Raw genomic sequence first — 26,851 nt, forward strand, 5'->3', positions numbered from 1 at the left:
ACAGTGAGATAATTTCTCTCTCTCTATCTCAATTTCTCTGCCTGTTGACTGGAATTATATGTAGTGTGTATGTGTGTTTGTATATATATATATATATATATGTGTGTGTGTTTGGTATATGTACAAATCCACGGGTTTACTTGCGTATCCCCATACTGTAGCTTTTCAGAGCGAGCTTTAATGTGAGCAGACGTGGTAACAAGAATGTCCTGACCAATAAAGTGGCATTGAATCAGACAAGATTTATTAGATTGCTTGGCGCCTCTTGGCTCATGGTACTTAACAATATATGACTGATAGCTACAACTTTCAGGCACTATTAACCATGACTCCTAAGAGAACATCTTATCTTCTTGTTCAGATTGTTAGAATGAGGACATGACCCTTATTCTGGGAGACTCTAACCTCGTATAGACCAGGGGAACCAAGAGAATTGGGGGATATCTAAACCACATGTTCACATGCCCCCAAAAAAAGGGATTGGGGTTTTTCCTAAACATTTTATCTGTTAGCTAATAAAGCCTATTTGTCCCTGTAACAGGTTTGGAGTCATAGCCGCTAAAATATGACCGTTGAAGTGTGAGGATGAAGTATGAGTATAGAAGTTTAGTGACAAATGAAGAGCGTAATGAGATATGCTCTCAAAAGAAATGAACTTAGATGCACATCACTGATTGAAATTGGTGTGCATCTGTCAGCGATGTGCATCTAAGTTCATTTCTTATCCGAGCATATCTCATTAGGCTCTTCCTTTTTCTCTGAATGTCACTGACAAACAGTGGCCAAGCAAACCAAAAACTCAGGAGATCAATGAAGTGCATAAAAGGCCATTTAATGGCTTAAGTCATCCCTGATGAAGGTACTCTGCACCGAAACGTTGGATGACTTTTGAATTCATTAAATTACCTTTTTTGCACTTCATTGATCTCCTGAGTTGGCGTGCTTGGCCACTGCTTGCCCATTATTTACGTTTCTTGACCAGATTATTTTTGCCTTAGCACCCAGGTCTACTGCGCATTACACCTTTAGACACCTGTTAGGGGCACCCCAAGTTGCTGGCCCTGAGACTCCTTCTTATGAATCTCCTGGATGTTACCCCAGTTCACAGTATTGCACCCACTTTTACATCACTCTCCCTAGTATTGCACTACTACCAAGGGTCAATTTATGTTAGGATTTTAGTTTATTAACTCCTTCCTCTACCCTGTTCCAAGGATAGAAGTGTAGCAGACATGTGAAGTAAACATTCTTTGCTACTTGAGAGCTCATATCTAAAGATGCTGCACCCACCTAATTGTAGGTTTCATTTTACTGTACTGTACAATACTAATGTGTACAGAACAAAATTCCCTCAACGTAAGCTGATTAGTCTTAAACTCATACTTTGGATGAATAGCAGTGTCAAAGGCAACACAGACTTAATAGTATAGAGGTAGCAAATATTGTGGAATAAGCACTTATTTATCATTTCACTGTTGCCCTCCGACTTAACACATCTACAATAATGAGCTCTTTTTCCCTGAATGCTGTGTAGAGCCACCCCCCCCCCCCCACACCCGCCATAGGCTTCTAATTAATGCAGGTTTTATAAGGCCAGCAATTATGCAGCCTTGTGTATTTTGTGGCTCATTGGCTGTGTGCCGGCACCACCTGTGCTACTGCACCCTGGGGTTCCCAGCTTTCTGTTGCGTTAATTTAGGATTGTGTTCCATTGTAAATAAAATACCCAAATAAATTGCACCCTAATGCACCCTGTTATCAGTATCCAGGCCTATTCCTTATTTAATACGGGCTCATGTAGAGAGTATGAGCCTGCTCCTCTTTGCCTGCCAGTCCACTAGCAGCATAATACCCAGTAGACTGAGATACCAAGGAAAGAATGCGATTGATTGAATTCTTGAGAAAGCTCAGGTGCATGCAACATGAAGGTGGCCTTCTACTAGGTACTGAACAATCCATGTGTGTTGCTATATGAAATCTGTTCTATGTTTGAATGGGTTTGAATATAGAAGATGGGCTCAAGGAGATGGGATCTGAGTCTTCTTAAGTTTCTTTGCCACTGGTGCTTGTTTGTTCCTTTGATGTATGCAATTACCAATTCATAGGAATGAGTGTTGCATATGCATGAAAGTATAAACTTAAATGTATGTCTTTATAGCATTTCCATTTGTGGATAAGCTCGGACATGGTATTTGGCAGGGGCAAGACCAAGTCATTTGTTATCTATTAAAAAAAAGCATTATTAAAGGAGTTTTATATCTAACCCATATATGACTCAAATAGAAATATGTTCTGCCAATCCATCATTCACACATTTGCTTCAAGTACACCTGCAAAGCATTGCAGAGCATTGTTTCAGGATCCCATGGCAGTTAAGGTCTTTAAAACTTCCCATGCCACTTTCGGTGCTTGTTGCACCAAACTAACTCCTTTGCCACTTTTTCCTCCCATTTTTTTGTGCTGCCTTACAAGTCACTTCCCCAAAACCATCTTTCATACTCATAGGACTCGGTCCAGCTGAGGTGACATAACCGCGCATCCTGCAGAAGAAAGAGACATACTGTGGTACCTGCTGAGATATAATAACTAAATTCACCTTAGAGTCCTCATTGAATAAATATATTATGTCTGCCCATTCAGCAATAACATTATCACTTAATGTGAAAGGCCTGAATTCGAACTATAACTAGCGCTGACAGAATTGAAAAGCCTGGGATATAATCTTAAGGCAGGAGATACATTTTATCAAGCAAGACCCTCCGAATATTTTCCTAAAGCACTCTTTTCCTCTTGTAATAGTAAAAGGAGGTCTGTTGCCATCTTGATAAAATATGATGTTCCATTTCCGGAACACAAGGTAAAAAAAAAAGATGAGGGGAGGTTCGTAATTGTACAAGGTTCCTTGGCAGGAGTAACTTTAGTTAATATCTATGCCCCAAGTGATCATCAAATAGATGTTTGGAAATAAATTCTACTGAAGGAATACGCTAATCATCCTCTAATTATGGGAGGAGATTTGAACCTGATACATAGCCCGTGAATAGATAAGTCAAACACAGCACGCCTATCGTAATCATACACTACAAGTAATTTGACTAAAGTTTTTCGAAATCTCACGTCAGAGTTCCCTTTGATAGATACCTGTAGGGCATTTAACCGTAGCCAAAGGAATTATACTTGTTACTCCCCCTCACATACTGCACCGACACACTTTATTCGAGCAAATACCCAGTATGTACCTGGCAGATACCTGGAATGCGCCACTCCTCACCTCTGACAAGCCCCGTTGTGTTTGCCTTCCCAGCCTGGGTTCATGCCTGGCTGACGGGCGGCTGATCTGTTAAATGATAATGATTAGGATTTAATAGGCTGCAATGCTTCGCGTGTCTACCAGATGGCATAAATTCATGAATTGTAATGCAGTATATATATATATACTGTGCAGTATTGCAGCCAGCGGGAGTAAAATGCTTCAATCCCTGCCTGGAAAATAACCCAATGCACTCGGGCAGAAAACAGTCACAAACCTCAATACACCCGGGTATACCCGAATTCGTGGGACTAGCCGAGCTCGAATAAAATGTGTCGCCAGTGTAACACTTCAGGATAGATTATATCTTTATCAGCCCAATGCTAATGCCAGTCTACTGTGCGGAGATAAGGTCAATCACATGGCCATATCACGCCTCCATTCCTATGCACCTGAATACTCCACTGCTAATTTCCAGGCAATTTAATTGGCATTTAATTGACAATTTAATTGGGAGATTTTTCCACTGCCGCCCTAACCCTAATATTAAGGGAATGTAGGGAGATCCTATTCCATAACCCTAATATTAAGGGAATGCAGGGAGATCTCATCCTCTAACTCTAATACTAAGGTAATGCAGGGAGATCCCATCCTCTAACTCTAATACTAAGGGAATGCAGGGAGATCCCACCCTCTAACCCTAATATTAAGGTAATGCAGGGAGATCCCATTCCGTAACCCTAATATTAAGGTAATGCAGGGAGATCCCACCCTCTAACCCTAATATTAAGGTAATGCAGGGAGATCCCACCCTCTAACCCTAATATTAAGGTAATGCAGGGAGAGCCCATTCCGTAACCCTAATATTAAGGTAATGAAGAGGGATCCCATTACCTAACCCTAATATTAAGGTAATGCAGGTGATCCCATTCCCTAACCCAATATTAAGGTAATGCAGGGAGATCCATCCTCTAACCCTAATATTAAGGTAATGCAGAGGGATCGCATTCCATAACCCTAATATTAAGGTAATGCAGGGAGATCCCATCCTCTAACCCTAATACTAAGGTAATGCAGGGAGATCCCATTCCGTAACTCTAATATTAAGGTAATGCAGAGGGATCCCATTACCTAACCCTAATATTAAGGTAATGCAGGAGATCCCATTCCCTAACCCAATATTAAGGTAATGCAGGGAGATCCATCCTCTAACCCTAATATTAAGGTAATGCAGAGGGATCCCATTCCATAACCCCAAAATTAAGGTAATGCAGAGGGATCCCATTCCCTAACCCCAAAATTAAGGTAATGCAGAGGGATCCCATTCCCTAACCCCAAAATTAAGGTAATGCAGAGGGATCCCATTCCCTACCCCCAAAATTAAGGTAATGCAGAGGGATCCCATTCCCTACCCCCAAAATTAAGGTAATGCAGAGGGATCACATTCCCTACCCCCAAAACTAAGGTAATGCAGAGGGATCATGCAGGTGGTGATGAAATAGCTGCAGTGAAATGTACGCTTTTAGAAGTGACCAGCGGGCCTCAGATAACACAAGGAAAATGATTCATATCACGTCAATTGTATTAAAGTGAAAGTGTTCCTACTAAGCCTTGGTGCAGAGAAGGCTTTCGATATGATCACCTGGCTATTCTTGAATAAGGCTCTATCAGCCTTTAGATTTGATGGCCCCAGGGCAGACTTTGACCTTCTGAGACCCTAAACTATGTCAAGTTTAAGAGGCCCCAAAAATAGATTAATTAATCTGACTAAAGGGACTATTGAAAATATAAAAATGAAACTGAAATAAATGAAAGCATTATACTAGCGTTGCTATATGCAAAGATGACGGTATAGAGCTGTTTGCACATCACATTCATTATAATATTAAAACATTTTATTTCCTGATTTTTGGAGTGCAAAGTCATTGATGATGTCTTCAAATGATAAGCTACAAAGTTTGTCACTTTCCATGCACATGAGGCTTAGGGTCATATTTGAAGGAAGATTTCCATATTTATAGAGAATCTTCTTTTCCCCCATATTTAAGACTTGAAATACATTCATTTTTTTTCTTCTATTTTTGAGGCCCCTCATATTGTGAGGCCCTGAGCTGTAGCTTCGTTAGCCAAATTGCCCCATACTAAAAGGATTCCAGGCCCTTTATAAGACTCCTATTGCCTCTTGGAAACTATCGGGAGGAAACTCAGACATAGTAAAAATAAAAAATGGAACAAGGGCTGTCCGCTATCACCACTACTATTTGCTCTTTTGATTGAACCCTTAGCTTGCACATTTAGAGAAAAGCCCAACAAATAGGTAAAGAATATAAATTATCTTCATTTGTGAACGATATTATCTTAACTATAGCACCCCCATTACCTTCGCTCCCTAACCCAGGGGTGCGCAAACTTCTTGAGCTGTGCCCCCAAAGTGATAACATAGTCACCAGAGTATTTATTTTCTTGTTAAGTGCAACATTTCTAATTAATAGCAATGTTGTATACCAATAGTGTAAACATCTAAGGTTTTCTCAGTTTTTCCCTTAAAGCAGCAGTCCAAGTTGCCGTTTTCCCCTTCCCCCCCCCCCCCCTTTAATATGTGCATCAATACAATCCACACAATGATAAGTAATTATCTAAGTTGCCGATCAATCCGTTCCCCTGTGATCAATCAGCGAAGATTCAGCTCGGGGGTTCACTAGATGGCTGTCAGCGCAGCAGAAGAGGACCAAAGATGCAAAGTTCTGTGGGGAAGATCATGTGACCAGGCAGTCACTAGATACAATTGGTGCACTGCTAGAGAGAGGGTAGGGCTCAAAAGGGGGTGTGCCAGAGCCTGTTTCAGAAGAGGAAGAGGATGTGACTTTGTAAATGGTGGCTGTAGAAACAAAAAATGCTTGTTACATTATAATACATTAAAAGTGTCATTTAGAGTTGTTTTCTCATAGTACAGAACTGATTTAAAAAAAAAATTAAACACACGTAGGATATTGCTTTAAGCACACCGAAAACAAGTGCTTTCTGCTATTATCTAAAAGTAATATAGCAGGTATATTTTCTTGAAAAAGAAAAATGTGATAGCGCTAAAGTTTAAACAACAACATGTATTAAAAGAAAAGAGAAAAGATCATGGTACAATACAGTTTAATAAACAAAAAAATCCTTAGAGCAGTGAGCTCCAGTACACTCACATGCTCCACGATAATAAAAAGCAGTGTAACCAACTCAGGGTTAGGAGCGACGCCGACAATACAGCAAACACAGCTACACACGAATCCTCCGACGTCACACACCATGTGGCAGGTTCTACCTGGATCTTTATTATTATCTATTGATTCGTGAGCTGTGTGGAGCCGTGTGGAGCCTCTTGCTGTTTTCTGTGAACCAGCTGTCCTCCCGCTGTAAAGACCTTAGCGCTGACGCTAACTCCGTAGCCTGCCACCTCCCTTACCACTGGAGGAGAGCCAAGGAAGTCCCGTGACGTCAGACGCTGTTCGGATGCGGATGAGACTGTTCCTACCCAGAGGATTCGTGTGTAGCTGTGTTTGCTGTATTGTCGGCGTTGCTCCTAACCCTGAGTTGGTTACACTGCTTTTTATTATCGTGGAGCATGTGAGTGTACTGGAGCTCACTGCTCTAAGGATTTTTTGTTTATTAAACTGTATTGTACCATGATCTTTTCTCTTTTCTTTTAACACATGTTGATCTGATTCCTGTGAACTACCATTTACCCACGAGAGGAGTTCTTGCGCTCTGCGTACTCCTCCTGTTGCCTATTGAGGGATTGTGAAATTCCTCACACCAGCAGCATCTCCTCTTGGTGATATCATTTTTTGGTGATTTATTTATTTGTGATATATTATTGGGTTTGCGCTTACCTTTTCTTGCACCATATTTTCTTGTATGGAATATAACAATGACGTGTTTTACGTTTGGGACAATACTGCCCTCTTGTGTTGCAAGCAACTATTAACGTGTTTTAGAAGAGGTCAATTGATTGTACATTCCTTATGTCACCTAATGGATGAATATCAACTGATATGCGGCCAAGAAAAGAATTGATTTTGCAAAGGGAACTAATAAATAACTAGAGCCAGGTTGCAGTGGATGATGTCCTGAGCTGGTTGTAGTATTTATTAACATTCTGTTTCACCCCAATTCCTTGGAAGATACTATCTCATTGGAAAATAAGTCTCACTCATTTGCCATTATTGGTTTTGTATTCTTTAATGGGGCCTCACTCTTTAAAATCCCAATCATTTGATAGTATTGTCAATTGTTAGCTTCAGCTCTCCCAAATTCTCTTTAGATTTCAGTCATTGGACTCGAACAGAGTTTAAAAATGTGGTTCCTACTCTGTATTCAAGCGTTGGTTCCTACTCTATATAGAAGTTTTGCTAAGGATCCATATATAATGCCCATTGGTTTGCCTTCAACTTAATGTACTATAGATTCCAGGTAATATGTTGGACTGGGTTTTGGGTTGGTCATTGGCTGATCAACTGACTCAAGCCCATTGAACAGGGGCAGGTTCAGTCAGCCCTATTGTAGTCTCTTATTCCATATATAGCTCAGTGCAGTCCCTGGTATAGGAAATCTAGTGGGATGGTGAATAAACACCAGATTTGAGCCAAGCCTGTCCCTATCGAAAAGGACCAGGAGGTGATCATAGCTGAGCAGTAAACAGGGCACTGCCAGTTCCTGCTCAGTTTTAATCAATGGCTGAATACTTCAATTATTTATTTATTTTCTCAGCGGCACAAGGATAGCCTTCTGAAGTACTAATAAATATATATATATATATATATTAGTGATAATTAGAGAAGTAAGTAACTACAGTAATAATTAAGTAGAGAAAATCAGAAAATGTGACCTGTTTGTGGCTTTTAGGGACTGAGTTTGCACAGCCAAGATTGAATATATACAAAAAGTGTGTGACACAATGTCAACTATTTTATTTATTGTGCTGGTTCTAATTGACCTTTTCTGTTGTTTTTCCCTAGAAATTGTCAGGGCGATGTCTTATGTCATCAACCAGGGGATGGCAATGTATTGGGGAACCTCGCGTTGGAGTGCAATGGAGATTATGGTACTGTACATGCTTTAACATGGAATTAATGTGATGGGTTGCTGAGACAGGCCCAGAAGTAACTGGTGTCTTGGCCATTCCAGGAGAAATAAAATTGGACTGACTTATATGCCAAAGCATATCAGTGTTGAGTAGTTCACTGCCATGAGAGTTCTGCAGCTTATAGAAGATGCCCACATTTCAGCATGTTCGTCAGCACCTTCATACAGTTTGTTTAAATATTGGCTGACTGGAGGCTTTTACTTAGTGTCCTAATTTTTCGGACTTTGGGAAGAGATTCTACATATTCCGAAATGGGTATCCGGCCTGTTTTCACCCGAAAATGCTATTCAAGCCAATAGGGTGTAAGACAATGGTCCAAAAACAGAATGTCTGCTTCGGTATAGGTAGCATTACCCACTTTGTATCAGACACCAATGCATGACTTGGGTTATCTTCATTTCATACGTTCGTGAGTCAAATCATGGTATAGTTGTATTAAATGCAATAACCAAGTTTTTGCTTGTTTACAGGAAGCATATTCTGTAGCCAGACAGTTTAATATGATCCCACCAGTGTGTGAACAAGCTGAATATCACCTCTTCCAAAGGGAGAAAGTGGAGGTTCAACTGCCAGAGTTGTACCACAAAATAGGTACGGTCTTGTATAGATGTTTTTAGGGCTTCCTATGTGTGTACAAAGTGCAAATATATTGCCTACATTCCTAATTTAAAGTATATGCAGAACAGTGATAGCAACTTTCAAAAATCTTGGTAAATAAGTAGTACAGTTGATTAAATAAATGCCAGTATGTCTATAAAGATTTCGACCAGGGGTCTCAAACTCAGTCCTCAAGGGCATCCAACTAGACAGTTTTTATGGATATCTCCGCTTCAGCACAGGTGGCTCAATCAGTATCTCAGACTGTGACTGTGCCACTGACTGAGCCACCTGTGCTGAAGCAGGGCAACTAGCCAGCCTTTATGGATATCCCTGCTTCAGCACAGGTGGCTCAATCAGTGGCCCAGTCTTTGACTGAGTCACTGGTTGAGTCACCTGTGCTGAAGCAGGGATATCCATAAAAGCTGGCCTGTTGGGGGCCCTTGAGGACTGAGTTTGGGACCCCAGATCTAGAAGCTGTTTTTTCCAGTGAATGTCACTGTGCACACAAGGCTCCATATATGGCATTGACATGCAGTGAAGTACTTTAGCGTTTGGCATGCTATAGAATGCACACTATCTAATGCAGTCCAAACAATTCTTTTTTCTAGGAGTCGGGGCAATGACTTGGTCGCCACTTGCGTGTGGGATTATCTCAGGAAAATATGAGAATGGAGTTCCTGAAACTACACGAGCATCATTAAAGGTATCAGGCTGAGAAATGTTTAAGACACAATTATAGTATTATAGAAGATGTTTAATTCGCAGTATGCCAAAGATACAATGTCTTCATTATATATGTGTCTCTATGTGTGGTGTGTGTATATTCTGTGTGTGTATGTGTATATGTGTATATATATATATTTATTTTTAAATACAGTATATATTATATTGTGTCCTGCATTTTCAGTGCTACCAGTGGCTAAAGGATAAAATACTAAGTGAAGAAGGACGAAAACAACAGACTAAACTTAAAGATTTGTCACCGATTGCAGAACGTCTTGGGTGCACCCTGCCCCAGCTAGCTGTAGGTAAGCAAGAAGGGATTTAGGCCCCTAAGATATGGCATAATACACTTAAAAGCGATTGTATTAAAAGAACAAAAAAAAATCATAATTTAAAGCAGCAAAATTGACAATTGACCCCCTTTAGTCTTTAGAGAATGGAAATCTCTAGAACCAGAGAGTCTTCGGAGTTATAAAAAAATGAAAATACATTAAAAAAACGGTTCAGCACCAGGAACCCGTCGCTTCCCGAGATCCTTCCAGGCATTTCTTCCTGGTTTTTAAATCGCCTGAATGACGCAGGCCCATAGGAAGCTGCAACAGATGACGATTACCTTTACCGGTAAATATCTCTGTAACTGGGGGAGGCCCCAGAGACAAAAATGGTAGAGTTTATCTCCTGGGACACCCTGGTTTCCATTCTTTAAAAGAAGCAGGGTTAAAAAAAAATTTTAAAAAACAAGCATCTGGGATTGCTGCTTTAAGATATATTTAAAGCGGCATTTCCGCTTGGGGTTTATTTATTTATTTTTGTTACCCAGGTTTGAAGCAGGGGTCTCCGGAGCTGAACCATGTTAATTTCAGCTATGGAGACTTCCTGCTTCCCGAGATGCATATCACTGAAGGTCGAGCACACAATATGGCTGTTTAAAAGATCCAGCGGGCCAATAGGAACCCGTAACGTCATCCCCTGTGGCTTCCTATTGGCCCCCGTGATTCAGGAGCTTTAAACAGGATTGAGATACCAGCAACTCCTTTAGAGGCAAGTATCTCTGGAACAGGGGTTCCCCAGAGCTAAAAATTAACACGTTTCAGCTCCAGAGACCCCCTGCTTCAAACCTATTGGGAATCTTTTTTTTGTTGAAAGGAAACCCACTTTAATAGCTTGGCAGATTTAGATTTTTTTTTTGGGGGGGGGGTTGATGCTCTGTAACTTCATCACAAATACTCTTAAGCCTTAAAGGGGTATTAAAGGGGTCAATAGTATTTGTGTTTGAAATATGACAGTGCCCTTGTGTCCCCTGTAAACAATGGTATTCTGAGTTTAGAAATGCCCATCTTCTCCTCCAGCATGGTGTCTGCGGAACGAGGGAGTGAGCTCTGTCCTCTTGGGTTCTTCTAATCCAGAACAACTTGTAGAAAACCTGGGAGCCATACAGGTAAGTACAGTCATTGCTGTGGAGCGTTACGCTAGCTTAGCACAGGAAAATTGCCAATGCAGTGCACAGCGGGTGTTACGGACCCACTGGGATAGAGAAATCTCAGATTCTTTTACTGCTTTTGATGCATCTACTCCAAAAGTTACTTGCGATATGTATCTATGTTAAGATATTCTGTATTATAGGCTAAAGCTGGTAAATTCTGGGCATTATTGAAATCCCTGCTCTCTGGTTGGTTAAAATTCCGGGCATTATCCAATCAGTAATGGCCCGAAATTTTTGGCAGCTTGCCAAGTTTTTCAGCCAATCAGCTTTCAGGTTTCATTCACAAAGAGTGAAATTTGCACTTAGACAGGGGAGGTGATTGGACAGAAGCCACCAGCCAGGCACTGACTCCTCCCCCACCCTGTCTGCAGAGAGCTCCGCACAGGAGAGTGAGGGGAAATATTTGTGTGTCTGCTGAGTGTGTTTTGTGGGTGTAGAGGGGGCAGCAGAGTCTTGTTGGTGTGTTTCTGCTGTGTGTGTTTTGTTCTTGTAGAGGGGGAGCTGCAGTGTGTGTTGCTTCAGTGTGTGTTTTGTGGGTGGAGGAGGGGTGCAGAGTGTGTTGTGTGTGTGTGTGTGTGTCTGCAGTGTGTGGGTTTACAGGGGGCTGCAGTGGGTGAAGAGGGGGGCTGCTGGTGTGTGCTTTGTGGATTTAGAGGTGGCAGAGTCTGTTGTTGATTTGTGTGTCTCTGCAGTGTGTGTTTTGTAGGTGCAGAGGGGGGGCTGCAGTGTGTGTTTTGTGGGTGGAGGAGGGGTGCAGAGTTTGTGTGTGTGTGTGTGTGTGTGTGTGTGTGTGTGTGTGTGTGTCTGCAGTGTGTGGGTTTATATGGGGGCTGCAGTGGGTGCCTAGGGGGGCTGCTGGTGTGTGTTTTATGGATGTAGAGTGGGCAGCAGTCTGTTTTGTTAGTGTGTGTCTGCAGTGTGTTTTGTGCGTGTAGAGTGGGGCTGCTGTGTATTGTGTGTGTTTTGTGAGTGTAGAGGGTGGAGGAAGGCTGCAGTGTGTTTTGTGGGTGTAGAGGAGGGGGGCTGCACAGTGTGTGTTTGTATATATAGGGGGAGGGGTTGCAGAGTGTGTGTTTGTGTATATAGAGGGGGCTGCAGTGTGTGTGTGTGTGTATGTACACTTTACTTTTAATAAACTTGCAGTAAAAGCATAAGAATATAGACAATAATGCTGATAAAAATCAATATGATTACAAAAATGTATCGTTTTTTATGAAAAATTTAAAAAAAATAAGCCTACATTTAGCCTATAATAGTAATAATCCCCTCAGAACAGGGCATTACTGGCCAATAATGCCCTGGCTTGGTTAAAGTCCCTCGGCTTCGCCTCGGGCCTTCAACTCTTCCAGCCAGGGCATTATTGGCCAGTAATGCCCTGTTCTGAGGGGATTATTACTTAATTAAGATCTCTCCTAGTTTTCCATGTATTAAAGTAATGATGATATCAGCAGATGCATGGTTAGAAGCATTCGGTTTCCATATTCTGCTTTGTACATTGCTTAGCACCAGCTGTGTATCGCAGACTTCAGTTTTCCTTTAACCAATGATGATCAGTGTACTATTTTATACAAACTGCAAAGTTTGATCCTTTCATAAAAAGCATGTGAAATAAAATATTTTTTTTTTAAAAGTATCCTTATCAGTTGAAAGCATTTAGCATTTTTGTATTTAAAAAAAATACATTGCCTACATTTCTAATTTAAAGTACAGGCATACCCCGGTTTAAGGACACTCACTTTAAGTACACTCGCGAGTAAGGACATATCGCCCAGTAGGTGCAAACTTTTTAGTCTGTGCTCCCCTGCCTGCTCTTCCCCCACTGCTTGCACCCCCCTGCCTGCTTCTCTCTTACCTTTTGTCCGGCGTCATCACTTGACGCCTCGTTGCCATGGCTATACGTGCACAGAAGCCGCCGAAGACAAGGTAAGTTAGGCATACAGAGGCCTTGCACGCTCCTCCTGCATTTAATTTAAATGCTTTGGGGAAGGGCGCAGGGCCTCTGTAAGCACCGCGCCCCTCCCCCTCCAGAAACTTTTGCGCAGAGTCCTGACACATATATTATCTGTAACAATGTTATCAAGTTGTGCCATCAGTCTTTTGCACATATGGTAATCCACAAAGTCTGAGTTTGTTTAGCCTGCCTAAGAAATGTGTCAAATGAATGAAATAAACGTGTCTTACATTTAATGTAATGGCGAAAGTTTGATATTATTAACCTGAGGAACAACATGGTGTTCAGACAGCTTTTTTCATATCGAGCCCCAAGTATATTGGCTGGCGACATATTTCTAATTAGTCCCTCCCATGTCCTCTGTTCATATACAGTGACGCATGCAAACTCCTATATGTGACTTCTCTTTTATCCCAAACAGTAAAACGATAGCTATCCAAATCAGCAATTCTGTTTCATTTCCTGATAGGTTCTGCCAAAGATGACATCACATATTGTGAACGAGGTTGACAACATTTTGGGGAATAAGCCGTACAGTAAAAAGGATTACAGATCGTAATGCACTGCATGAAAACAGAGCTGCATGGTTAAAATAGTGTCCTGTATATAGTACTGGATCACCATCTATTATCCACTGGATCTTCAAGTTACCTGCTATTCAGTGTCTATCATGACAGGGGTTTCAGAGGTCTGATCTGTTGCTACCGCTCCACCATCAACCCTAAAAGCACATAAAAAAAACCTCTAACTTGTAATATTCTTTGTACTTTGTCTGAGTTTTTACCCTTTAATTTCACACTTACTGCTTCTGCTGTGACAGATTGGACACACGAGTTAAAGGGAGTTAGTAATCCTGTGACTTGCTATGATGTAGAAAGGTGAAGAGTTTGCTTTTAATATGCAACTACTTTTTCCTACGGTGTTGTTATTCTCCGGGAGGCATATTTTTTTTTAACAAAATAGCTACGTCTCGACTTTTACAATATGCAACTTTATGAGTTTCGAGATTTTTGTTTGTTAAACTCATTATTTGAAAAGATAAGGGAATTCTTCCCAGCATAGAAAATGGCATTTACTTGCACTGTTCTTACCCTGGGAGGACGCTAAGGTCCTTTATGGGAAATTAAAGAATAAAGTTAGAGAGGTAGCCACTGCAAACAATATTTTACATGAACTTTTTAATAAGAGTATTTATTAACCCTCCTCTGCTGTCAGGAGGGCGTTGGGACGAGTTTTATAGCCAAGTCAATTACAAATTAGAATACAAGCAAAGTTGGATATTTAGTACATTAAAGTGACCAAAGCGAAGCACTTTTTTTTTACTTCGCTTCCATAAAATCACAGAACTCAAATTTTACTGGTTTTAGATAATATGTAAGTTTGACAACATAAAAGAAACAGTTTTTGATACATTTTTCTTAAATGTACGTACTTTTATCTATAAAATACATACAATGCGGATAAGTTTTAAATTATGTAAAGAACGAGGTGTGGTATTTTTTAACAGGTATATTTTGTAATAACTATTAGTGTATTTTAGCAAAAAGTAATTCACGAAGAAAGCACATTTCAATAGGGATAATAGGGGGGGGTGGGGGGAACTCCTGTAATGTCAAAGCTAAAACTCATTTATCATTGTTAATCTCTTTTGGTTTCACTAATGTAAACTAAATGTAACAATTATGATTTGGAGTTTGCTATATACATTTCTACAACATATTGATATTCCATGTTTATTGCAGAGCAATGTGACAAATAGATGAAGAGGTTTGCTTACTAAGCAGCCTTCTGTAATGTCAACAGACATCTTCCTGCCCATTTAAATCAGCGGCCTGTAAGGTGTCTTATGGCAAAATACTGCTTAGTAAACATGGGCCCAAATGTTTAATATACAATGGTTTATGTTTATTTTATTTGAACACCTTCTTGTTATAGCTATGAACAAATAACGTGTAAATAGAGCTATATTTCAGTCAGAATGCCAAAACGTCGATAACAGCTGTGGTTTTCCATTTGATTTGCTGTAAACCGTTTCTCTCTGTTAAAAGTACAATTGAATGTATTTGTTTTTGGAGATCACAGTGGTCCTCTGCCCAATTCCCGTTAGGCCCAGGCTTTGGGCGGGACATTTTCTGCTTTTTCCCCATATGCAGAGGCTCCGCTCTCTTCCCCACCGATTGCCGGGGGAAAGTGTGGGGTCTCTGTAAAAGTCTCTTACCTTCTCCTTCTGGCCGTCCTCCTTCTGTAGCGTTGCGACATCAAATGACGTTGCAATGTCACACATAGCGTTGCGGTGTCATGGAAATGCATCATCACGCTGCAAGGGGAAGCAAAAAGGCAAAGTGCCTACGGGCAGCAACATTTTAAATCCGCCACTGATACCGATTATCTCTGCGCACGTTCCCTTATACACCCAACACTGATTCTTCTGCAGGGGGTGGAAGGGAATAGGCGTTGGGTCCGATTGCAGAACAGTAATTGGCATCCCTGGGAAAAGCATGTTGTTAAACAAAACAATCTAGATGGAAAAAAAGCGTTTGTATGTGGTGCTCATAACCGAGACTTCGTTAAAGCAAAAGAAAGATAAAACACTTCAGTGACATTGGAGAAGAGATTTACTTCTCCAATAGCGGAGATGCAGACTTTAACATTAACCTAACTGGTCTTTGCCCCTTTAACTCGTTTGTTTTAGAATGATTTAAGGTTCTCATATACTGTATTATTGGCGGATAACGTTTCTATGTGATGTTACTTACACGAGCAACGTTCGTTTTAGTATTGCTCACCACAGTACAATTCTCAGAGGGCTGCTTACAGCTCTGCTTTAAATGATCTTTTTCATACATTTTAGGCACCACTTCTGCCAAATGTGCACACGTCTGTCCATCGAAATAATAGATACCAGATTAGATCGTTATAGCTGTGAAATAGCAAGCGAACAAGCAAATGGAGCTGATAAGACTGTTATAATGAACTTTAAACAGCTGCATTCTCTTACTTAGTCCTGTTTGTGTGGAATCATGTCACGGTCACTCTTGATATTTATCCTGCAACATTTATGGCATCTCAAATATCACCTCTTTGAGTGCTGACTGTTCCTGCAATGCATTGAATGTCACACATTAAACAGGTTAAACCAGGGGCTCTCAACTCCATTCATCAAGCCACACCAACAGGTCAGGTTTTCAGGATATCCTTGCTTCAGCACAGATGGCTCAATCAGTGGCTCAGTCAAAGACTGAGCCACTGATTGAGCCACCTGTGCTGAAGCAGTGACTGATTGAGCCATCTGGGCCGGCTCAGGGACTGATAGAGCCACCTGTGCTGAAGCAGGTATATCATGAAAACCTGACCTGTTGGGGGGGGGGGGGGTCTTGAGGACTGGAGTGGGGAACCGCTGGGTTAAAATGGTTGATGCCAATGTATGAATAAGAATGAATGGATAAAATAGCCATGATCCCATTGTTCCAGGACATTAAAACTACACCTTGTTCCCTCTCCACAGATGGCTTCTGGATTAATTCAGCATATACTCCCCCCCCCCTCCATTCTTAACATTGACTAAATCTGTAGAGATTAGGGAAACCGTCAGCCGCTGGGTATGTATTGATTGCCATTCCTGCAGCAAGGGGATTGCATTGTTATTTATTAAATCTTGAAACTGATCCCTCTCCAATGCCTCTGGTAGAGAAAGGGTTAAAGGCACATTGCTAGGCAGAAGGATAATGTCTACTATTTCTTTTTCAGAAAGCCTTTAGATTTATTCCCGGGTGCTTTTTGATGTTTCTACTTGCCAGTCACACTTCTTTTGTGCACTACGTTATATATTACCTTTGTACTCAGACGTGTTATGCTCTGCATGTAAATGCATGATTGAAATCTTGAACCATTTGCATAGCCTGCATGCCACACAAGATGACATTGAAGTCTGCAGAAAACTGAATACAATGCCAGGGTGTGAAAGCAAGAAGAGGTGACCTAATGTAACCGTGATTGTGTACAGAATTTATTACCCCAGGGGTTCTCAAGTCCAGTCCTCAAGACCCCCCAACAGGTCAGGTTTTGAGGATAACCCTGGTTCAGCACAAGTAGTTCAGTCAAAGAGTCTGCTTCAGCACAAGTGGCTTAATCAGTGGGGTGAGCTTAAAATGAAGGACTCTCCTCTCTCCCCTACACAGTAGCCCTCCTATTGATACAAATTATATATATATATATAGATAGATATTTTGTAGAGCACATTTGAGATACATGGGGTATGTGCTGATTCAAGTTATTTCAATGTACCTTGCACATCCAAATTAACATGTCCCAATTATCTCAGGTCTCTCCATGTGGTTTTTAAAGGTGTGTTTGGGACGGTATATAACCAATGTGGGACTAATAAAAAAGAACTCACTCATCGACGCAAACCTCCGTGGCATTATATGCTTGTGTGTGACCTTTTTAAGTTAGACAAACATTACTTTTTTTTTTAAACAAATTCGCAAAAGTTCGACCATACAAAAAACACGCACTTTTCGCAGCGCACTCATACTTTGACGAGACATTCGCCCATCCCTCACCTTACTCATTCTCGCCCGCAGTGAAGACCCTCCAGTATTTGCAAAATGAAAATAGTTGCACTTTATTTCCTAGGTCACTGTGTGACATTGAGTATAGTGTCTCTGTAACATGTAATTTACTTTATGAAAAGATCATATTACCAATAATGTTTTTGTATATACATATATATGTACACACACTATGAAAGTGGTTAAATTGCTCATGGCCAGCTTATCATTATCAGAGAGGTCATCTATTTCGCAGATAGTTCATTAGTATAAGGTTCCGAGCTTCAACCACACAGGGTACAAAAGGTACAGCTGAATGAACATGGTACAGGGCATTAAAACAACAGGTACAGTACCTATTAACACCTCCTGGCTCATGGAGAGGCTCAGTGAGTAAAAAGCACTGACTCTGATAACAACACTGAGTTTGAAGCTTGGTTAGATTGGTTAAAATCCTGGTGTCGGCTCCTTGTGACCTTGGGCAAGTCACTTTATCTCCCTGGGCCTCTGGCACTAAAATAATAGATTGTAAGCTCTACGGGGCAGGGACTCGTGCCTCCAAAAATGCTATGCACAGCACTGCATACACTGTCAGCGGTATACAAGAAAATCATTAATATATACAGTTGCAGGGTATGCAACGGCAGACGCTGTTTTTATTTCCTTATGATATATGAAGGACGGCTGTAATGTCTCCCATCCTGTGGGGATTTCGCAGCTAGAAGACCGTGGTGAGGGACACACGTGGGCCATTAGTATCGTTAAGTTACAAAAATATTATACACTATTTTTCTCCCCTGAAAAAATATATACAATTTCACAATCAAAATGTCGTTGTTTGCAAGTAGTGAGGGATGCAGTCTCTCCAATTATTTCTTTTCCCCCATAATACAACGAGAAGGGCCTCAGAAGAACTGTTCTTTTCTCAATTCTCGGGACACCTCCTCCCCAAGAAATGTACTTTGGAACTTGCGAGCACAGGGGTGGCAAACTCCAGTCCTCAAGGCCCACCAGCAGGTCAGGTTTTCAGGATACCCCTGCTCATCGCAGGCGACTCAATCAGTGGCTCAGTTGTTGATTGAGCCACATGTGCTGAAGCATGGGTATCCTTAAAAGCTGACCTGTTGGTGGCCCTTGAGGACTGAAGTTGGCCATCACTGTGCTAGTAGAATGAAAGAAAGCATAAAGATGGTCACCACGGTCACCCGATAGAGAACGGTGCCATGGTGATGCCATGTTTTGTATGAGCTAGTGGGAGTGAGGCGGGCCCCAGAGATGGTGGCTCTGGGGACTCCATCCACCCCCAATCTGATTAGGAATGAAAAAAAACACGTAAAAATGTGAGATGGGGGCATTGCTGATTGAAGTGGCACTATCACTTTAAAACAGCAATCCCGGCTAACGGGGTCGCTAAAAGAAAGTTGCTTTTCAATTGGTCCCCCTAAACCGGGGAGGGGGTCCTTGGGCATCGTAGGGACCACCAATGAGCTTCAGGGGACCCCCTGACTCAGGTTGGATAAAGAAATATATATATTTATTATACCCTGGAGTGCTGCTACAGAGCAAAACGGGCCAATCCTATACAGAAATGTGTTATTCTGCATCAATTTATGGCTCAACACTCGGTTCCTTTCATTTGAGAGTTGAAACCCGATGCCAGCTCGATGTAACCGTTCAATCAAATCCCATCCCGGATTGTTGGCGGAAAAAAAAAGACTTTACGTAAAAGTGAAATGTTGCCATGGCTCAAATGTACCGTTTATGCAAGTATTTTTATATTTCAAACCACAATAAACAAATAAAAAAAGACTTTTCTTAACATGTCAATCTTTTCTATTTACAACTACGCTTCACCGGGAAACGTCTTACCATGTGCATGGGGAGTGTATGTTTTCGTAAGGTTTAATATGGCTGAAAGCACAACTACTCTGCATGTATATCTTTATCTACACAGCGCGTCACAGCAGTAATACATGTGACAAAATTAACCCATTACTGTTAGAAGAGGTGACAGGCTCTACCACAGTTGCTATAGAAACAAAAATGCTGGTTACATTAGAATACGTTAAAAATTTATTTTTAAAATGCAACAGGTATTTTCTCGTAGTACAGAACTGATTTATCTAATAAAAAAATTAATAAAAACATGGAAGATATTGCTTGAACTGCAGCTTTATGAGTATGCAGCTGGTAAGAAGATTGGTCTTACATTTATGCAGAACAGAAATACAATTCCAGCGTGCCTCCCAAATTGTCTCCCAATTTACTAGTGACATCTTTAATGTACATCTGTGTAACAAAGGAGTCATTTGGTCAAATCTTTTGATCAAACCATGATTCTAGCCTTCAAAGAAATACTGTGAAAAAGCGCCCGGGTGTTATTTGTCACCCTCTGGACTGCCTACAGTACTTTGCAGGACTTTTACTATCATCCGTGTGATCGAGCGGCAAGGTTCGTGTCCCTTTACTTCACGGGCACACACGCGCACTAGCTGCCGGGCGGAGAGGAGCAGTGAGGGAGGAGTAGCTCCACGCGGTGTCAGCGTGAGTACACCAGTGAGCCTGCTTCCCCCACCGGCGCCTTCCCGTGAGTGACATCAAGCTATTCGGGTGACAGTACCAGCATTACAGAGTAGAGCTCTGTTGGGATTCATCCTGTCGATTGGACACTTACCTCTATCCACCTTCGCTCGTTGTCACCCTGCTTCTTGTAAGTAGGGTTTTCATTTTACATACCCCAGATGATCAGCTGTCCTCCATTGTCAGTTCTGTGGTCCGTGTTTTTATGACATAGTTCAGGAATCTAGCCTGCTAACCCCATCAAGGTAAACTCCTTATAGCCGGTACCTACACTGAATAAATATAACTTCTTACTGTTCTATGCACTAAACGCGGTGAAATGTGACAGTGCCCGGAAAGGGTTAAATGAATGAAGCATAATGCTTATTGTGATTCAGTGGAATTAAAAACTGGCATGATTTAGCAGCAATGATCCTTTATACCAGGTCTGCACAACTCGTAAAGCGAGAAGGGCCGAACTGCTCCAAGGAAAAAAAAATTGGGCCGCACAGGTAAAATCATCATCATCATCTCTCCTCCAGCACCTCTCATCATCATCATCCTCATATATCTCCCCCAGCACCCCTCATCATAATCCTCATATCTCTCATACCCCCATCTCTACCCCTCACCCACACACATAATACTCCCCCTCCACATCAAACACACAAAAAACCCCTGCACACCACACACATCCCACCCACCCCTGCACCTCACATCCTTCTCCCCCTGCACCTCACATTATTCTCCCCCCTTGCACCTCCAACGACCCCCCCTGCACCTCACATCCTTCTCCCCCCGTGCACCTCACATCATTCTCCCCCCTGCACCTCACATTATTCTCCCCCCTTGCACCTCCAATGACCCCCCTTGCACCTCCAATGATCCCCCCGCACCTTCAATCACTCCCCCCCTGCACCTCCAATCATCCCCCCTGCACCTCCAATCATCCCCCCAGCACCTCCAATCACCCCCCCCGCACCTCCAATCCCCTCCCTGCACCTCCAACCACCCTACCTGCACCTCCAACCACCCTCCCTGCACCTCCAACCACCCCCCCTTGCACCTCCAACCATCCCCCCTGCACCTCCAATCATCCACGCCTGCACCTCCAATCATCCCCCCTGCACCTCCAATCAGCCCCCCTCTGCACCTCCAATCATCCCCCCTCTGCACCTCCAATCACCCCCCCTCTGCACCTCCAATCACCCCCCCGCACCTCCAATTGCACGCCCCCTGCACTTCAAATCGCGCCCCCCCTGCACTTCAAATCACGCCCCCCTGCACTTCAAATCGCGCCCCCACCCTGCACTTCAAATCGCATCATCTCGCCCCCCCTGCACTTCCCTTCTCTACCTTACCTTGGTTTGCAGTGGAGGCTGTGGCAGAGCAGGCAGGACAGCACACACGCTCTAGCAAGCAGCAGGCAGGAAGTGCCTCAATGCTAGAGCACGCTGCTACCCTGCGAGGGGGAGAGCGAGTGACAGCGGGCTCGCGGGAGCGGACTCGGGAGGGAGGGGGAGAGCAGAAAGCCGCCGCGGGCCGCACAGTGCGTGCAAACGGGCCGCATGCGGCCAGCGGGCCACGTGTTGTGCAGGCCTGCTTTATACTAATGGCAAACTATGGGTGCACAAATTCCCTAGTGAAAAATAATGCATACACCTTTCTCTCATTTCTGCCAGCTACAGATGTACCACCTCTGTAGTAGAATCAAACATTGCAAGGTTTGTGGCTTTGTCCTGTCCCTGCTGATGCATATACAGTATATCTGCAGATCCCTACATTTTACATATGGATACAGGAACAGAATAAAAATGTACAACTTCCAAAGAGAAAATCGTGACTGCAAAAGAATAGGCACAGCAAGAAACCAAAAACAACCCCATGTTTATTGTACACGTTGCAGGTAACAAAAAAACAAAAAGATTTTGACATCAACATTTTGTTGCATTAACCCAAAATTGTTTGCTATCATTCAGTACATTTACTTGGAACCTGTTGAGAGCAGAGCAATCAGTCCAGAAGAAGCGCTTATAGAAAGAATGTAGTTTCTGAGCAATTAATTAAGGACAATTCTTGATAAAATAACCTTAAAGAGGATCAAAGGATTAAATGCATATCGCTGCTGCAATTCTTTACAATCCCATGACCTGGATCCACCAAATGAAACTTATCAAGGCTCTCTACATGTTGTTATTGTCTGTGTGAGATACCTTTAGAACCAGGACACCACAGGCTTTGAAGATACCATTGTAGTTGCCAGTGTTTCTGCTCCCTCCAAAGACATTAAAATGATCACCAAAATGTTGCACATGCTGAGGGTTAATAGGAAGCTGCATTGTAATTATCTGCCGCTTTCTATTGGATGCCCATTTCAATGCTTAGGAAACACTGGTAAATATCCCAGGAGCCAGGTAACCCCCAGAGCTACAAATAGCAGGTTGCAGCTGCGGAAGACCCTCCTGATCCAGTACTGTAGAAAATATTTTTTTGCCAGGATTGCTGCTCTATACTTTATAGGACTTGATATGTAAATAATATAGTGACTTGTGCTAGTGTACATGGATCACGCAAGTTCTAATTTATAAATAGATACACCCTTCTGGAAGAATCATGTTCGAATAACAATTTCTGTAACTGCCTGTATGTTGTCCTTAGACTCAGTGGGGCAGGTATTGGGATCAGTTGCTTATTGGCAAGTAAAATCATTGATTTGAAAGGCTATGATAACACGGGCGGTACAAACGGAGCCTGTTGGGCATTATTTGTTTTATTGATTGTTCAGCTTGTGACACACACACACACTTTGTATGATATTTGAGAATACCAGTTATAATATTGGGATCAGGTGTCTAATACTGGTAGGGTATTAGCACTTAAGACATCTAAATGTTTTTCTGTTGTCATACTAATACACAATGGTGACAGAAATAAATCATTTTTTAATTTATTTAGTACTCGCCTGCCTACACACAGTGTAAATGTTTTTCGTTGTTGCAGTCAGCTGTGCAGAGGGTGGCTGCCTAATATTTTACCTTCAAGGTACGGACATGTTCGCACACAAACTGCCTGTCACTTCCATTTTTCTCAGCATCTCTCTGAAACATCTTCAGAGCATTTAGATACATGTTTAAATCCTTCTGCCCAAGTTATTCAAACCTTAAAACGTATGCAGTCCAATTGTCTTTTGATATCAAAAGGATACACTGTAGGGTTGAAGTTCCTCAGCAGGAAGAACGAGGCGATGATGACCAAAACCAGGAAGAGTGTGTTGTTGTAGAAAATGGAGAAAGTTGTAGCCTCGTAATCAGCAACTTCATTTTTCTTCCACAAAATCCTGAACACAAGAGGAGGAAGAAATGAAATCACATCAATATATATGAAGCAACCAACGAGAACATTCTCACAGTGGACATCCCCTTCATCCCTCATAGGCATTTGAAGTGCAAATACAACAGTATACAGCAGAGAGTAAAGTTGCTCTAAATCAGGGATGGCCAACTCCAGTCCTCAAGGGCTACCAACAGGTCAGGTTTTTGGGATATCCCTTTCTTCAGCACAGTTGGCCACCCCTGCTCTTAAGTAGTCAAGATACAGTAATAAAGGATTCAATCCAAATAGGATCAAAAGTACATTCAATACACAAGTACATAAGCAAACACGTGTAGTGTAAAACAGACGTCTAAACATTGTACATCCCCTCAAACGAAGTATCACAATGTTTCTTCAGCATATGACAGATCAGTGTAATTGCTCATGACAGCCCCAGCTAATATGTGCAAATATAATTACTTTTTAAACTGGCATTTCACTGTTTTGTGTTACTTGTTCGGTCAATCCTCACACATGTAAAAAGAGCCATAATGTATCAGACCAAAAAGGTCTGAACATACATTTATAAAATAAACTCTTGTGGGTTCATTAAATGGTTTCCCAACCTGCAATACACCTGCGCTCCCCCAGGACTAATAACAGCTTTGCACTAACTGCCATGGACAAGCTGGCAATAAGACGGCCGTCACCTTTCATCTTTCTCCTTCCGAGACATCTTTCTGTTGTCAGCTTCAGAAAGTTTTCTTGTCACTTCTTTAGAAACAGCATCTTCACGTTTCTGGGCGACTCTGTACAGAGAAACAAAATCAGAATGTAACAGAGAAGAAGCCTGTGTTAACGAAACATACCTTGCTTATAAACACTGTAGTGATTCTTTCATTTCGATTGTATCCCTTTAAATGTGTATATATTTATTTAAGGCTAAGACTACCAATGCTTTTAAATGTAATAGATATTCTGAGGATTTTCAAAGGCGATGTTTTGTTCTCAATTGTAAATTAATAGAATACAGGAGCGGTTTTACATACTGTGACAAAAAGACTTACTTGTGTTTAAGAACAAATTTAACATTCTTATATGCAAAAGCCACAAGGTAGGTGCTGACCAGGGTCATTACACTGTATAGAACAGCTGACTGCACGAGATCCATATGCCATATTCTCCAGAAAAGCCCTGCAAAATACAGAAGCAATGTGAGCATGCTTCCTTACAGCAACAAGTCATAGTTATAAGGGAAAGATTTCTACATGCCACTGCATGCCCTTGACTCCTACAAGCACTTTCTAATGAGCCTGAATGAGCGAGAGGAAAAGGTGCTTATTGAATTCTCAGGGGACATGCCCTTACCAGACATGCCATATATTTCAGGTGGCAGCTCTAACATGGTCCATCAGTGGAGAAGTGTTGATAGCATCTGGGGCACATCAACTATTTTTTGTGAGCTAAAAGGTAATCAGGTGGCTTAGTGTTGGTTCACACTGTGTAGTTTTACATTTCAGTCTTGCTAAACTGACTAAGCAATGGCTTGTGACCTCAAAGAAGAGATAGGTTTCTTATTCGGAACCAACTGATTTCCTTTCTCATGTCCCTATTTATTGCACTCATAAAACATTTTGTTAGACAATGAGTTAAGATTCTGGGGAATGCACTGAAAATGCTTGTTTTCAGAACACTAAAGGGCTAGAACCCTGTTGTTTCCATTACTTTAAACTCAAGGCAGGATCCATATAACAATAGAACTGGATTAGGCAGTATCTGCTAACCTACACCCTGCAGAGAGATTTTAATACTGTCATTCTACTCTCTCCTTCCCATGGGGGTAAAACAGGAATGACCAAAAAAGTTTCCCAAGACTTTAAAGGACCCACTCAGGATGTAGTGGACAAACAGCGACGTTTGTATGCATGTCCATACAGCTATAGAGAAGACAACAGAACACTACACACAATGATGCTAATGGAAATATGCTGGCACCGTATACATGATGATAATATATTGCACGTGCAGATGTCTTTATTTTGTGGTAATACTGGATGATTCAAGTGCACATTTCCTGGACACAGATTAGTGACAGCTCTGTGTGTTTATGTGGAGATAGATGGATGCACAGATACAGGTTTTGGCACAGCAAATGCAATTTGAATGGCATAATTGTAAATACAAAACAAGTGTGTGTGTGTCAGTCATCCTGTGGAAGAGAGAGCCATCAGCGATTCCCCCAAAGGCAGATGCATTCCCCTAAGCACAAGACACGCCTAGATCTCCCCCCCTCCCCCCTAAGCACAGGACACCCCAGCCCCCCCCCCCCCTAAGCACAGGACACCCAGCCCCCCCCCCTAAGCACAGGACACCCAGCCCCCCCCCCTAAGCACAGGACACCCAGCCCCCCCCCCATAGCACAGGACACCCCGCCCCCCCCCATAGCACAGGACACCCCGCCCCCCCCCCCCCTAAGCACAGGACACCCCGCCCCCCCCCCCTAAGCACAGGACACCCCGCCCCCCCCCCTAAGCACAGGACACCCCGAGTCCCCCCCTAAGCACAGGACACCCCGGGTCCCCCCCTAAGCACAGAACACCCAGCCCCCCCCCTAAGCACAGGACACCCCGGGTCCCCCCCTAAGCACAGGACACCCCGGGTCCCCCCCTAAGCACAGGACACCCCGGGTCCCCCCCTAAGCACCAGACGCCCCCGGGGGTGACTTACAGATGGGAATGGCGGACACAATGAAGGCGTTGCCGAAGAAGAGCGCGGAGGACTTGGCGGAGAGGTTGCGGCTGAAGTCCTGCAGCAGGAGCTCCTCCTCGGACTGCTGCTTGGTGGTGATGATGCTGCCGCCTTTGGGAGCCATGGCCGGGGAGAGACAGCGAGAGAGGGAAAACCGACACGTCTCACAATGACTGATCCTTCTCGGCCACCGTCACAACACTCCAACTACTGATTCGTCAGCACTCAGAGTGGGGGCGGGACCGGAAGCGGAAGTATTAGATGGGGTCTGGTCCCAGGCAAGACTTACTTCCGCCCACGTGTGAGAGGCGTGTCCTGAGGGCTCAGGGCTCAGGGTGGGGGTCAGCTGTGTTACACGTCCTCTCCAGACACTCACTGATCTAGATACTGAAATGGATCAGTTTTAGGCGGCGCTTATTACATTTACAATCAAAGTAAATGGGGACAGCGTGATATCAATTATATACACCGAATGGCATACCAGTAAAGACAGACGAGATGAGGGGGCTGCTCCTGAGAGTTAACAATCTAGAGGGAATAAGGG

General features: G+C 42.6%; 2 protein-coding genes across 4 annotated transcripts in view; one reads left to right on the plus strand and one right to left on the minus strand.

Moving 5' to 3' along the window:
- The window catches only part of KCNAB1 (potassium voltage-gated channel subfamily A regulatory beta subunit 1), a 127,709-nt gene extending 113,814 nt beyond the window's left edge, over positions 1 to 13,895 (plus strand). For all 3 annotated transcript variants that reach the window (XM_075570540.1, XM_075570541.1, XM_075570542.1), the window contains exons 9-14: positions 8,254 to 8,339; positions 8,852 to 8,972; positions 9,590 to 9,684; positions 9,889 to 10,009; positions 11,054 to 11,142; positions 13,608 to 13,895. In XM_075570540.1, the coding sequence (XP_075426655.1) occupies positions 8,254 to 8,339; positions 8,852 to 8,972; positions 9,590 to 9,684; positions 9,889 to 10,009; positions 11,054 to 11,142; positions 13,608 to 13,697 (602 nt within the window). In that variant the 3' untranslated portion in view covers positions 13,698 to 13,895. The remainder of the gene's footprint in view (positions 1 to 8,253; positions 8,340 to 8,851; positions 8,973 to 9,589; positions 9,685 to 9,888; positions 10,010 to 11,053; positions 11,143 to 13,607) is intronic.
- An 8,219-nt stretch (positions 13,896 to 22,114) lies between these two features.
- SSR3 (signal sequence receptor subunit 3) lies at positions 22,115 to 26,541 on the minus strand. The gene is made up of 5 exons (XM_075570543.1): positions 26,287 to 26,541; positions 24,627 to 24,753; positions 24,270 to 24,368; positions 23,453 to 23,584; positions 22,115 to 22,298 (listed from the first exon to the last, which is right to left on the minus strand). The coding sequence occupies exons 1-5, from the start codon at positions 26,429 to 26,431 to the stop codon at positions 22,232 to 22,234; spliced, it is 570 nt and encodes a 189-aa protein (XP_075426658.1). The 5' UTR covers positions 26,432 to 26,541; the 3' UTR covers positions 22,115 to 22,231.
- Between the last annotated feature and the right edge of the window lie 310 nt (positions 26,542 to 26,851).

Source organism: Ascaphus truei, chromosome 14, assembly GCF_040206685.1.
Source record: "Ascaphus truei isolate aAscTru1 chromosome 14, aAscTru1.hap1, whole genome shotgun sequence".
In the NCBI taxonomy this organism is placed as follows: domain Eukaryota; kingdom Metazoa; phylum Chordata; class Amphibia; order Anura; family Ascaphidae; genus Ascaphus; species Ascaphus truei.

Coding starts and splice junctions, on each gene's coding strand:
- SSR3 (XM_075570543.1), bottom strand. CDS start 26,431: ATGGCTCCCAAAGGCGGCAGCATCATCACCACCAAGCAGCAGTCCGAG. Junction 24,754..26,286: donor TGTGTCCGCCATTCCCATCT/GTAAGTCACCCC, acceptor TGTATTTTGCAG/GGCTTTTCTGGAGAATATGG. Junction 23,585..24,269: donor CGGAAGGAGAAAGATGAAAG/GTGACGGCCGTC, acceptor TCTTGTGTTCAG/GATTTTGTGGAAGAAAAATG.